General features: G+C 34.2%; 1 protein-coding gene across 1 annotated transcript; it reads left to right on the forward strand.

Annotated features, from left to right (window-relative positions):
- The first annotated feature begins 1,162 nt into the window (after positions 1–1,162).
- On the forward strand, positions 1,163–2,531 carry LOC108362762 (uncharacterized). Its single transcript, XM_017615897.1, has 2 exons — positions 1,163–1,555; positions 1,629–2,531. Exons 1-2 carry the CDS (start codon positions 1,178–1,180, stop codon positions 2,484–2,486), a joined length of 1,236 nt encoding a protein of 411 aa, XP_017471386.1. The 5' UTR covers positions 1,163–1,177; the 3' UTR covers positions 2,487–2,531.
- The last annotated feature ends 13,041 nt before the right edge of the window (positions 2,532–15,572 follow it).

Below are 15,572 nucleotides of genomic sequence, written 5' to 3' on the forward strand. Positions count from 1 at the left end.
CTGGGGGTTCACCATACAAACATTTCAAAAAATCGCCGGTTTTGCACTTTACATGAAAAAATCAGCGAAATGCCTATGTTTTTTCTTTTTGGAGTTTATTTTTCTCTTTAGAAATTTATTTAGTCAGAACATATGTAAATGAAAAAATGAATTTAACTTAGTAATAGAAAAGAAATTAAAAAAAATTATTAGAAATTAGCGTTTTTACAACCCTTTTAAAACCAAGGCATCACTGTGATGCATTTGCATGTCGTAAACATAGTTGTGTGGGTTTTTTATTCAACCGTTTTAAAAAATGAAGGTATCACTGTGACACAATTGCAAATCGGAAAATTGCTTGTGTGCGTTTTTTAAGACACAGCTGCATGTCGTAAACTTACTTGTGTAGTTTTTTTATAGCACCTACTTAAGAAATGAAGGTTGTTTTTACAACCCTTTTTGTGGGTATTTTAAGGCACCTTCTTAAGAAATGCGCGTTTTTTGCAACCATTTTAACAATTAAGGTATCACTGGAATGCACCGCAACCCTTTTAAACAATGAAGGTATCACTGTGACACAATTGCAGATCGTAAAATTGCTTGTGTTGTTTTTTTTAAGCCACCACAAGACACAGCAGGTAGAATTGAAATTACCATTTCATTCTTATTACCTCGTCTCGTAGACCATATATAACGCAACAGTTTTTGTGAATGCATTAAGTCGTTGTGAAGAACTCAAAGTGTGAAGTGCTAATTTCAGATAAAAAAATATTTCAAAAAAAATAATAAGTGAAGTGACCATTCCAAATCAAAAAGTTTACAATGAATCCACCATCCTCTACACCGCAAGATGAAGCAACTACATCAACAACTATCGAAAACCCAATGAGTCATATACCCAAGCATGATGTTACTGTTTTTGGTGTGTCTACTGATTTAACTGATCTTAATTTACCAACCCATCTGGATATCTTGAGATATTATTTTTACTTAAGCGAACGTGCTAAAACAGAACAAAAAAAGTTTTCCCATAAATCATTCACTATTCAAGTACAAGATAAGTTGATTGGAATTTGGGAAAAACTTGGTATGGAAATAATGCTGAAAAAAAGTGTATTTAATAAATTGAATAAATTGCTTGACAAGTATCAAGAGCAAATCAAGAGAAGAAACAACACCCAACAATCATCATACTAGGATGGTAAAAGAACCTCATCTTGTTATTTTGAGAGAACCCAATTCTGAATTGATTGGTTACGTAAGACTGGAACATGAAACCGCTGAATACAAAACAACCAAATTAAATGGTTTTTTCAACGATAAAAATATATCACTGGATGCATTAATTGGAATATGCACTGACGGTGAGCCAACAAACACTGGCCCACACGGTGGAATTATACGACGATTCGAATTGCTGTTAAAAAGACCATTGCATTGGTTCGTTTGCCTTCTACACTTCAACGAACTTCCGTTTCGGCATTTGTTTGAAGCTTTGGATAAATCAACCAGCACTGGACCAAGATCGGCAACCGGAAAACTGAGCCGTCAAATCGAAACTTGTGAAACTCTTCCGGTAAGTTATTGCTATCACTCATTTATTATAATTGTCAACCATTTTTAATTATTTTATTATTATATATTTTCAGGTGGTGGACGGCTTCCAGAAAATTGAGTTGCAAAATATGCCCCCTGCTCCAGAAAAAATTGAATTTTCCACCGATTCGAAGTACTTATACGACATGGCCCATGCAATTTCTAGCGGCGTGGTTCCGGTGGATCTGGCTAACATCAAACCAGGGAAAATTGTACATTCTCGGTGGCTCACCAAGGCCGCTAGATTATTGCGATTATATGTGACAACGGAAAATCCAGATGCAAATTTAAGAATTCTGGTTGAATTTATAATTAAATGTTATGTGCCAATGTACTTCAATATCAAGTATTACAGCTCTGTCGTGTACGGCAGTGCATTATTTTTCAAGTTCATTGGTTGGTCACGATTTCTAGAACCTCGTTTACGCAAAATTGTCAATCAAGTAATTAAAGATAATTCATATTATGCGCATTCGGAAAATATCTTGTTATCAATGTTGTTTGATGATAGCAAAGAAAAGCGCGACTGTGCCATCAAGAAAATTCTACGCTATCGAACCGATGTTGACGAGCCAATGGAACTTAGAGTTTATAAAAAACCAGATATAAACTTTAATTGCACAAGTTATACGGAAATGATCAATTTGAATGATATAAATATCGTATTTGAACCACCATTCACGCGAAGCATTCCGTACGATACATTGAAAGAATATTTAAATCAAGATGATCCACCGTTTAATGATCCAAAAATTCCATCACACATACAAGGAACGGAACGACATGTTCAATTGCTAGCTAGCGTTTCCAAACGGGTTATACCGGAAAATGTAGAGGCTGTTATGGCGACGACATTAGAGAGCCGTGCGAAATTGCCCAGACTTGAAAGTAAAAAAGACTTCAAACAATAATTTTTTTTAGTTTCTTTTCTATAACTCACTTAAATTAATTTTTTCATTTACATATGTTCTGACTAAATAAATTTCTTAAGAGAAAAAATAGATATTATTATAAATAAATAATAAATATTATTATAAATAAATAAATAAAAATAAAGAAAAAACATAGCCATTTAGCTGATTTTTTCATGTAAAGGCCAAAAATGGTGATTTTTTGAAATGATTGTATGGGGAACCCCCCAGGGGAGTTCCAGGGGGTGTGCCACTGGCATGGGTGGATCGGCCGTCCAAAGTTAGTGTAGGTCGGTCATACATTTGGACTCGATTGGAGCACTCTAAATGGGTCAAAGTGGGATTTTTCAAAATTTGCCCCTACCCAAAAGTTCGACCCAAATAGGGGGACATCAGAATTCGTTTTAGAGGTATGGTTCCTTCGGCAAAGTTTCTTATTTTGATCCCTAGAATACGATTTTCACAGACCAATGAGCGATTTTTAAATCGACCCGCCCTAGTACACATGTATTAGCTTTAAACTTGTTCTAACTACAATTTCCTCTGTTTTAATAGAAATATGTAAACCCAATACTTTCCTCAAGCATCTTTGTTTATAATAAAAAAATCGTATTTATTAAAAACTGCTGTGTACAACATATATGTATGTATAACAATACTATTTAAATTTTAAAGTCTGTATGCATACTTGTGTTCAATTTAATAGCAGTGGTTCATTGTGAACAATTTTGGCAATTTATTTTCCTAGTATTTGCTTCATTTTTTTAAATAAAAGTAGAGTTTTGTTTTAGTAAAAAAAATAATCAAATAAAAGGAAAATAAATTGCCAAAATTTGTCAAAATCGACCAAGAACTATGTATATCAGAGAACTTCTCGCAAAGTGTTCAAAATTCAAGGTACTTGAAATATGCGTAAATTACCATCCATGAAGATTTGTTGTTCTTGAGTTGATCGCGTTTTTGTTAAACATATTTTTTGAAACAATGTGAGGTAGTCAGATTTTTATACATGCAAAATGCTTATTTAGGGTTCTGTAAAATGTTGAATCGCCCTTACATTCTGTATATACCTACATTTGCGTATACATATGTACATATATGCAATTATCTGCTTTGTAGTTACAAACAATACTTATTGTTCTCATTTATGGTATTGTTATATGTTTTGACAAAATAAAGGACCACATGTAGCCGTTCGCGCATGTGCACAAATCTTTGCCTAACGTAGCTAATGTGCTCATATGCACATGATGCATGTACGTAAATAAGTGGTATTCACAAAAGTATGCAAGTGGCCTTGCAGTCTAGCAAAATAGCTGCTCTTTTACCAGAGTGCCAGGCCAGTTGCTCAATTTGGTGAATACCACTATACATTTATGTGGTCACTAGCAAAAACCATTTAAGTTTATTAAAAAATTTGATCTCTTTGTTTGATACTTGCGGCCCTGAAAAGGGCCTTTTTTAAAACTGATGAACCATTTTGCTCTCTTTTCACACCACAGGCGGGTTGTATTCTGTAAATGCTAAAAGGAAAAGTGTTAAATTAAATTAGTTTTTGTAATTGATAATATTTTGTCATATACTCTACCTTGCACGTTAGATGAGCATTAATTTGAAGTGGTACCCCAAAGTGTAATGCCAGTTTTTTGGATCGATACAAGTTAATCTAGGTCAGTATTTTTGCATATTTTCTTTTTTTTGTCCGGGCGTTTTCAATGAGTTGTCTATTAAGTTTTCTTATCATAAGAAACATTCTTGCCCTGAAAAATAATTTTTTCACCTTAATGTCGCATTGTATATCGGAAGCTTGCTCAATATGTTTTTTTACAAAATTGTTTGTAATGAGCAAGCCATCTTCGTTCATTGCTCTGAATACTGACTCTAGATTACTTATATGTTCCATCATACTGCTGCTAGGTACAGATAAACCACCTTCACTTAAGTGATTTGCCCAAGTGTAGGAGGGATCATCTGCGCCTTTAAAGGATGTACTAGGGATATCATCTCGCAATCGGTGGCATATGTAACCAGCTAAATTCTCTAGACCATCGTACTCCGGATCTTCGAACTCTACTGGCTCTATATCGATCGGCCATTCTTCAGGAACAAAGCTTTTTAGTATGAAACCTGCAGAAGTACAAGTTACTATTTATGCTATATTAAAATTATTATTCAAAATTTGTATTACCTGTAAGAGGTGGCTGCGATATTTCCAAGTCTGGTGTATCATCTTCTTCCACATTTGCCGAATTCGATATCACGCCTTCATTACGTCCAAGTAAATATCCTCGAAGGCGATATTTGAACTCTTGTTGGTCCGGGTGATCGTGTAAGCCGCCTTTTGCTCGAATGACTCCAAAGAAATTTCCGATCACATCTTGGTTCAAGCGATACGTTAAAATATACTTCATATCGAACCGGTTTTTAACGTTTTCGTACAGCATCTTCAACGCATTGGTCGACTGTATAATACCTGCAGGTAAATATACATATGTATACTTTATATATAATGTACACTTTATATGTGTGCCTGCAAATATACTAGTTTACCTCTTTGAAATGGTAGCAGGGTGTGTTTGCCTATAACCCTCATACTTTTCATCATTTCCGTCATCCCATCTAATATTTGAACTTGCTCATTCATCGCTACACCGTAGGCGTGGCAGCGTGCTCTTGCGTCAGCATGTGGTGTCCTCACGTTCATCACATCAAACCAATCGTTAGTCTAAAAATGGAATATTTTAAATGATGAAGTATACATAATTACATATATGAATATACACGTCTGTATGTAAATCTTACCTATTTAAACAGTTCGAAGCATTCTTTCCAATTGTGGCCACTCAAATGTCCCAAACCTGCTGCTCTAGTTATTGCCTGCGCTACTGTATGCGAAAATAGTTTTGCCGCTGTTTTCACTTTTTGTCTTTGCGGTCCAGACACATTCAAATGGTTTGCTGAAATTTTATGAGTTATTGTCAAATCATTAGAGGTGATAGACAATAACTCTAAAATTATTTCCTTCTTTACTGTTTTGCCATTTATCACAAATCCTTGGTCAAGGAAGTGATTACGGAGTAATTTGAGCATATGAGGAACGTCTGCAAACGTGAAAACTTGCTGCTCATCAAAAACAAACCTGTAAAAGAGGAATATGTTACAAAATATAAAATAAACTGCAAACGATTTTATATTTCTATAAACTTGCCACGGCCTGTCTTCATGCACTCCCAGCCCGTTTAAGGTGTTCTTACACGATATGTTTTTGCATGTGTACATGCCACTTTTTACATATGGAAATACCAACATATCGTGTAAAGGCAAATTAGATTTGTTTCTGTACAAAGCATATGCACGTACATACGAAATAGAAATGTTTCTATTTTCATCTGACACACAGATAGAATCATCTAAGGTTACTTTATTTCGTTTTCAAAGATCGTATTTTTAAAAAGTTAAATAAAAACGGTGAATTTGACAGACATACACAATTACATGTGTATTGAAAAACTCACATTTACAGATGCAAATACATATCGTGTAAGAACACCTGAGACCTGTTAGTGCCGCCAAGATCGCACACAACCGCTACAACATTGTACCCGCAATCTTTAGTACTTTGTAATATATTGAAGAGCACTTCATTTGTCATTTTACAGTCGAAGTCGTAAAACACCGGCTGTTTCCATTTAGATACAAGTCCTAATGAAGAAAGTAGATTTATTCAATGTTTAATTCATTACTGTAAATTTCATTTAATGTTCTTTATAATATACATATATTTACCTCTGAGCATCGCTACTTGCACATAGTTGGCAGGTTCTAGTGTTGAGTCTGATGAGGCATCATAGCAGTAACTTTGCCTGGCCTTCATCTCGTCGAAACTCAAAACACATACTTTTTGAATAGTGTCCATTTGTGTAGAGGCTTTTAATAATTTAAAGACTGGGTTTATTAAACCTCTTGAAAGGTCGATTTTTTGTGCCCGTCTAGCGTTCGAACTCCAGGTAGCGGAAAACCTTTTTTGTACATTAATCTGTACGCTTTGGGACTAGCGGCGTACAATGTTATAGATTGCGCTACGTCTTCCTGCGTCCAGGTATGTTTCTTTATATTATGTTTAAATTTCGCAACCTGACCCTTCGTGAATATTCCTTGTAATTTGGTCTCCATACTTTTGCAAAAGTTTTCGCACTCCTCCAAGCGCTTTTGCAACTGCTCTACCTCGTAAGCGTGTTTTTTGGTTTGTTTTTCGTACTCGTGCTTGAGTTCTGCCAGTTCTGTGCATTACCTTTTGTTTTCTTTTCGCAGGTTCATATTTTCTCGCTTTAATGTTTCTCTAATATGCATGTAATAAAAAGAAAACTGTTCAATAAACCAATATTTTTAGTGCTGTATTGCTTTTAAAAACTTACAATTTTGCTTCCAACTCTTCAACTTCCTGCAAACTGCTGTCATAATAAACTACTTTGCGAGGTGTTGAAGTCGTGGGAATATCGGAAAGGTTTGCTTCCGTAAGGCTATTTTCCTTATTATTCTCACTTTTATCAGATATATTTGCATCAACAGTATCACTCGCAACGGCTATAAAAACTTAGCTACAGTATAATGCAAAACTTTATATAAATGCAAATGGTTACCTGCAGTGGCAACGGCAGTCTCACTCTGCTCAAGTAACTTGCTAACAATTCTTTTGTTTTCCCTGTGCTAAGCTCATTCCGCACGCTGGGAGTCCCCCAGATTTTCTTCGTAAATGGTAGGCACCGCACCACGTTTTAAACGACGAAGTTTTGCAAAACCAAAGGCATTTACAAAAACAATATTAAATGCAATTATTATGAAGATACAAAATATATTACCCATTTCAAACTGTGTATTATTTTCAATATCTTCACTAGTAAAGTGCTTCATGCATACATAGCTCGATTTGGTGTTTAATGCATCTCCTCGCCGGCAGAACTGCTTCCACTTTTTCGCCAGATTTGCGTCCGTAGGAAACGAAAAAAAACTTATATCGCACGCTTTCCTTTTGTTTTCACTATTACACTTAGCCACGGCACACTTCATTTTGCTTTGTAATGTCTCAATAATTGTTTAAAACCACGCAGATATATTAACGCACAAATATTAAAATTGTTATTTGGTTTTTTCGTATGCTCACAATCAACAATTGCACCAAGATGACGTCACGCACACAGCTGATTCTGTCAAAAACACAAAGAGCGGATTAGCGGTACCGCGATTGGCGCAATCTCTATTTCTCTCAATCGTGGTTAGTACATATGTGTGAAGATTCTGCAATGAATAATATCCACTAACACTATTTCTTGTGTTATTCAATCAATTACTTAAAGACACGAATAATTGCAGTTCCCTGTACCATACCGCTGCTGCTTGAGCAAACCATTATAATGAAAACAGCTCTTATAAAGATTTTATTTTGTTGCTTTGAAAAGAAAAGTTCTTTATATGTACAGTCTATCTTAAAGTGAAGCATTTTCATCTAAGCTAACAGGCTAACCTAATATTCGCGGCTTGCGTTTTGGTACGCACGCCGTCGAATTTGTTTTTTTGCGTCACCCGAAATTGGCTTGCGTGCGTTTGCATTAGATTTCATTGAGCGAAACGTCAAATCAAAATGTCACGCAGAACAAAAATTGGAAATGGAGTTAGCTTCATACGCACGCCGTTCAATTTCGGTTGGTCCCATACAAGTTGTATGTGCATGAGAAATTTTTGACAGTAAATTGGCGGCGTGCGTGAATATTAGGTTAGCCTGTAAGGGCCCGCTGTTGATTTTGAAATTTTAGCAAAAGTCATTATAAACCATTTATGAGATTGAAAACGAAAAACGTGGAGCGCATGCAACACAAATAATTAGATTTAATTGACAATAGTCAAACTTAGGGTTGCCAGACTTTTTATGCGCGAAATCAGTACGTTATACTTTTTCATGCTAAAAAATCAGTACTTTTCAGTACATTTTTATTCAATGCAAAATTATGAATGTAAGTAACAGATAATACTTTAAAACACCAGAGTTTTTAACAATATTTTTGTATATAAATAAAATATAGTTTATAAAAAATAAAAGTGTTATTCACTTTAGTGTACACATCATTGTACACAGAAGCCAATAAATTATTTTATATTTATGACATATTCGAATAGTCATAATGAGATCATTTCCATCTTCAGTGTTTAAGTAGTCAAAGAATTCTACACATTTAATTTTAAACTTACTTTTAATTTGCAGTTCACATTACAAAAATTTTAATCAGAAGCCGGTTTCTCTCTTTGCGCCAGGAAGCAAACTTTATTATTAAAATCCTCTCAGTTGCTTTGTTTGAGTGTGGTTTTAAAAAAACAAAATTACATATTTTTTCAAACTGTGGTAAAATACCACTATTTAGAGACTTCATCTATAATTCCTCATGGCTTAAATTAATTTATTGAACTACGCAAAAACTTTTAAAGGCTAATAATTCGCTAAAAAGAGTATCTAACTCTATGTCTTGTATGCAAAACTCGTTTACAATGTCAGTAAGGGTGCGTTCAGAAATGCATCAAGCCAAAGCATCAGTCTGTGTTATTTCTATACTATAATTGATGGAAATGTCAAATATGCGCAACCACGTTTAAAAGCTGAATTTGAAGTTAATTGCGTAAATAAAACATTTTCATCAATAATAGTTTAGAAATAAAAGATACTGATGCTTTGGCTTGATGCATTTCTGAACGCACCCTAAATTGTGAAAAAAGAATTATTGGCAAAAGCATATTCAAATTTTTTTTTATTTAACTGAAAGTTATTTTCGAGGTAACTAGCAACACTCGACAAAAAACGTCGGTCTTCTTTTTAAATAATTGAATCTCCATCATATTATAGCAACTGGTACGTAGCGACCCGGCGATATGCCCATAAAACGATTGATCTTTTCGTTGTATTAATTTCTTGGGCATATCAAACATTATCTGAAAAATGTCAACTATAATTAAATTATTTTCTTCTTACTTTTTACTGTACAGTTTATGGAAGTTCCAACATTATGTGAAAACGTTAAGAAAATCCTAAAGTATTTTGTTTGAATTGAAAATTCAGTACAAATCAGGACATTAGCGTACTGATTGAAGAAATGAATAAAATAAGTACAATCAGTACTGTACTGATATAATCAGTACGTCTGGCAACCGTAGTTAAACTACTAGAGCTTTAAACCTATGGATGGTACTATCGATACTATCGAATGGTTCTATTTTTTTGCACCATCTAATGATCGTTGCCACTATCGATAGTCTTTGTTTGAGGAAATATACATATTGTTTATATTATATCTGTGGTCATAAGCAATAACCGCATAAGTCGACTTCAGAAACAATGGAGTTATATATGCTGTCGTATTCTTCAACCCCTATTGCATGCGTATGTAGGGTTCGAACGATAATATCGATATTGAGTAAGCATCGATACTGAGGGTATAAAAATGAATACTTTAATACTCGATACTTTATTTGGTGATTTTACTCGATACTTTGCAAAGTACTCTTAGTATCGAATACTTTTTAAAAAACACACTTTTTAAATTTTTTCTTCCATTGGCAACTCAATTTTCTTTGCTTATATGGATTACTATCATTCAATTTTGTCCATCACTTAAGATCAACTGAAATTTCGTGTAGTCTGTTGCATAACATAAACCAAATAAGTTAAAGTTTATTGGCCTTATTCATTAAAAATAAAGTAGGTTTAAAGAGCTTAACAAAATGACATTTTCATACATTTTTCAGTTTATAAAACTTTTTTATTTATTTTGAATAAGGCCATTAAACTTTACGCAAAGTTCACGAAAATGCAGAATTTTTAGAAGCTTTTTGGATATGCAGTTTTGTAACATATTCAACTTTACGTGTAGCCTACTACCGTTAACTTTTAATTCAAACTGCACATTATTATACTAAAATTGAATAGGCTACAAAAATGCATACCCAAAAAGTTTACAAAAGTTCTTAATAAAATTTGAAGTTCGTGAAAGTACATATATATATGTATTAGAGTGGTTCATAAAAACACTCTTTTTGGAAATTCATAAACGCTACATCAGAATATTGTTATTTGTGATAAAAAAAGAGACATGTATTTTTTATTTTGAAAAAAAGTTTTTTTATGGTCGCGCTGGCCGGCTTTTTATAAAAACGCTGATGTTCTCAATTTTTTTATTTTCTTGACATGTAAAATGCAGCTAAAAATGTGGTTTTTAAATATAATTACTCTGGTATTATTGGGGAACTTGCACTTAATAGCACACCTGTCTTGGACAGTTAGAATGGGTCTAGGTCCCGAAAATATGCTCTCGAAAAGACACTAGTATTATTAAAACGTTGAAACTGCAGGATTTACGCATTGTCATTGGTTGGAACTTGTTACCAGGGGGTTCCTGGGGTTGCTAATTAGGAAACTGAAGCCAGTTTTTCAAAATTCAAAATGGCGGATCCAAAATGGCGAACCGTTTTTTAAAAAAAATAATTGGATTTGTTCGAAACCCGGCACTTGAGAGTTTTCGGCGTCGCCGATTACGTATCTGAAGTCAACTTTTTTAAATTCAAAATGGTTGATCCAACAGCGATCAAATAAAAAAAAAATACTGGAATTAAAACGTTGATATTGAACGATTTACGCATTGTCATGGGTTGGAACTTGTTACCAGGGGGTTTCTGGGTTTGCTGATTACGAATCTGATGTCAGATTTTCAAAATTAAAAATGGCGGTTAAGAGTTTCAAACAAATCCAATCATTTTTTTTTAAGTTGGTCGCCATTTTGGATCCACCATTTGGAATTTTAAAAATCTGACATCAGATTCATAATTAGAAAGCTCAGGAACCCACTAGAAACGAGTTTTAACCCTTGACAATGTTTAAAACGTTCAGTATCAACGTTTTAATTTGAGTACTTTTTTTTAATTCGATCGCCATATTGGATCCGCCATCTTGGATTTAAAAAAATTGACTTCCGATTCGTAATCGCCGACCCCAAAAACTCTCGAGTGCCGGGTTTCGAACAAATCCAATAATTAAAATAAAAATATGGACCGCCATTTTGGATCCGCCATTTTGAATTTCGAAAAACTGACTTCGGATGCCTGATTAGCAACGCCAGAAACCCCCTGGTAACAAGTTCCATCCCATAACAATGCGTAAATCGTTCAGTATCAACGTTTTAATTTTACTAGTCTCTTTTCGAGAGCATATTTTCGGGCACTAGGCCCATTCTAACTGCCCAAGACAGGTATGTAATTAAGGGAATTTTCCCCAATAATACCAGAGTAATTATATGTAAGAACCACATTTTTAGCTGCATTTTAACATGTCAAGGAAATAAAAATATTGAGAACATCAGCATTTTTATAAAAAGCCGACCAGCGCGACCTCTAAGAAAACTTTTTTTTTTCAAAATAAAAAACACGTTTCTCTTTTTTTATCACAAATAACAATAATTTGAGGTAGCGTTGATGATTTTCCAAAAAAAAAATTTTTTGAACCACTCTAATATGTATGTATGTACATTTAACGTTAAAATTACTTCTAACGTGAAAGTAAGTTCTGCAATGAAATAAAAATTAAATATATTAAATTTTTATTGTTTTTATTTCAGGAAATAACTAGATATACGATTGAAGGATAAAATAATTTTAGTATCCCAAAAAACGTATTTTAATGAGTCGGATACTGAGTAGTAGCGATACTTTTTCCCGGATACTTTTAGAGTATCGATACCATGAGCTCGATGCCAGAATGAGTACTCAGTATCGATACAAAAGTCTCAAATTCCGAACCCTATGCGTATGTGAAGTCCCCAACTCGCCAGCTAGGCTACTTAAAAAGTTATAGGCGAAAATATTTTGGTTTCCCCATAAGGCTAATATTACAATCCAAATGCTTAAAACGTTTTTTCTGCAATTCAGGTTTTTCGACTTAAGCCAAAAACATAGTGGAGCGGCGAGCAAAAAGCATCGAGCAAAGCGTCGATTTTAAACGCATATGTTTCAATGGGAGACCGCATAGTGAAGAGCAAAGCGTACATACACTTTCTTAATTGAAGCTTTCTCGATGATAGCTCTTCGCTTTGCTCGCCGCTCCGCTATGTTTTGACCCTCAGGCGGTTATTGCTTATGACCACTGATATGTACTACTTACTATGCATTTGTTTATTTTTGAAAATGGGAATTTGCCGACATTGATTTGCTTAAACATCAATATTTTGTACCTATTACTAAGGTGACCATCCGTCCTTTATTTTAAAGGACAGTCCTTTATTTTAACCCCCTGTCCTTTATAACTTTTTTCAAAATAAAGGACGCCTTTTGTCCTTTATTTCTTGAACTGTCCTTTAAATCAGCTCTGCATTTTTCAGAGGTAATTTTTTAAACACAGAATATGAAAAATAAAAATGTCCCTTATAAAATATAATGAAAACCTTCGTCAGTTTGTTTCGCACCCCACTTAAGGGCTTTTATTTAATCGCACAGGAGAAGTTGTGCTCAGGAACGTGTTGCACGCTGAGTTTCCAGTTCCACTGAAAGAGAACAATATCTATACCCCCTGCTGCACAATGGTTCAAAACTGGCATTAAGTGTTCGTAATTCACTGAAGCCTTTATTTTTTGTCAATTGATTTGATCATTTTTTTTATGAATGCTTATAATATTTGCAAGAGACCAGTTGAGCCTGATTTGTGAATTTTTATTTGGTTATATTAAATTTTTTAGTGAAAAATGCAGAAAAAGTGGCAATTTCGAAGAAAATGTATTCTCCTGTTCCAGTTAATAAATATAACATAAAAAAACTAGTTGAAAACAGTTGTATGCTTCTCCCAAAACGAAAAAATTACAAAAAAAAAATGTTGTGAAAAAATGTTCACCAAAAAATTTTTTTTTTGTTTTTTTGTTTTTTAAATTGGTTGAAAAATGAAGACTCCGGAACATTAAATTCCAATTTTGAACCACTGTGGGCTGGCTTCGGCGTGCAGTATGAATTATGGTAAACGCATTTTGGCAGCAAAGGATGGCGAAGTCCTGGAAAAGGATATGGCTTCATTTTTCGGAATCGGTTAATTAACTGGTAAATATCTGATTTAAATTACGATATGGGTAAGGTACTTTTATCATACAAGTTGTATGTACGTATTCCCAACTCATTTTGAAAATTATTTCCTTTATTTTACGTTGGTTACTATGGTCACCGTACCTATTACCGGGCTTTACACAGTGCAAGTATTGAATTTAATTCTGTTTACTAGTAGTAGAGAGGGGTTGAGAAGAAAAGGGAAGAGTGCATGTGCGTCTTCATCAGGGATGTTCCGAATATTTGCATTCGCATTCGTTATGCGAATGATTTGCACCATTTTACAAATTCGCATTCGACATTCGCATCAAATGATACGAATATTATGGGAATGCGAATGTGTACCAGTCCACTCTAATATTGTTGAAATGGCTATAAGCCTGCCTAACCAGGGTGCGGACAATAACCGGCTTTTAGCTTCAGGCGCTAAACGGTTAAGTAGTATATCAAGCAAATTGATGGGCCTTCAATAAGTAAAGCGAAAGCAAAGGCTCGGATGTAGAATCTGGGGACATTGAAAAATGTGAAATTAAAACTCAAATGAAGGCCTATCTTAAAAAAAACGAGCTTATCTGGGTAAAAATCCTCTCGATTGGTGGAAAACTAAACTAAAATACGACGAATTGACAGAGCTGGCCCGCAAATATTTGAGCGCACCACCCGCCAGCGTTCTAAGTGAGCAATTGTTCAGTGCAGCCGGCCTTATATACGAGCCTCTAAGAAATCGCCTCATATATAATATGCCCCTTTTGAACTTGGACTACTAGATTAAAACACTGTTTACGTTAAGCAATCGTTCAATGTTCTAATAACTTAAAAAAAATTTAAGTAATAAAAACGATGACTTAAGTTGATTATAGTTTTTTAGTTTTCCGCAAATTCGCATTCGCATTCGCGAATGTTAAAAATATGATATTCGAAACATCCCTAGTCTGTACGGTTAACTGGTTCCAAGTTTCTTGCTTTGCTTTTGACATTTTCATTATTGCCCATTTAAAGAACCACAAACTGAAATTCTTCAAAATTTAAGCATGTAAAAGCAAATAGAAAACACAAAGGAGAATTAACGAGTGATTCTGCGTCGATGGAAGAAACTAAAAATTTAATTTTAAAATTTAAAATTTTGGAGATTCTTGTATTTCCTTTTGATACTTTGAAGCCTGTTGAAGCCGTGGTACGGTTCGGCTATTTGTACAATGATTTGGGTTCTTGTAGCACATGCTTGAAATATGAACTTTTCCGTAAATTTTGGAGTGAGTTCTATACAAAAATACTGTGGCGTAGCCGGAGTTGGACTGATGAAAGTTTTTTGGTAATACATACAGTTTTCTTTACGTTTACAAGCGATTTTTTTCTACGATTTGGTATTTAAGGTTTTATTTTATCGGTTTAAAATATTATTTGTTTTTGTTATATTTTTTTTTGGCCTTTATAACAATTATATTCAACAATTTATATTGAGCTCGAGGCCGTTTTAAATAAAAATTTTTATTGTGGAAAAGCAACAATAATTTGAAAAAATGGTAGAACTGATAGCTATTTCGGAAATCACCACATTTCCTCATCAGACTTCTTTCAGTNTGCTTTTTTCCACTATTTTCATTTTTAACCGACTTTCAAAAAAGGAGGAGGCTATCAGTTCGTCGGAATCTTTTTTTTTTTTTATGTATGTTACCGCATAACTTTGGACCACGTCAACCGATTTCGATAATTCTTTTTGCATCGGAAAGGTAGTGTCTCAGAGGTGGTCCCATACTAATCTGGTTAAGATCCGATCAGCGGACCATGAGATATATATATATATATATTTTTTATATGAGAGTTGAAGTCGGTTTTTTTTTGCTAAAAATTACTTTTTGTTATGCCAACACAATCAAGCGCAGCTATTCCGCTGCAATTCACTTGATCATGTGGTTGTTGGTACTGATGGTTTTTTTGCTAAATTCTATTTTTAGAATGTTTAACTTT

The sequence above is a fragment of the Rhagoletis zephyria genome, unplaced genomic scaffold (genome assembly GCF_001687245.7).
Source record: "Rhagoletis zephyria isolate East Lansing unplaced genomic scaffold, Rhagoletis_zephyria_1.1 Rzeph_scaffold_01096, whole genome shotgun sequence".
Lineage (NCBI taxonomy): Eukaryota > Metazoa > Arthropoda > Insecta > Diptera > Tephritidae > Rhagoletis > Rhagoletis zephyria.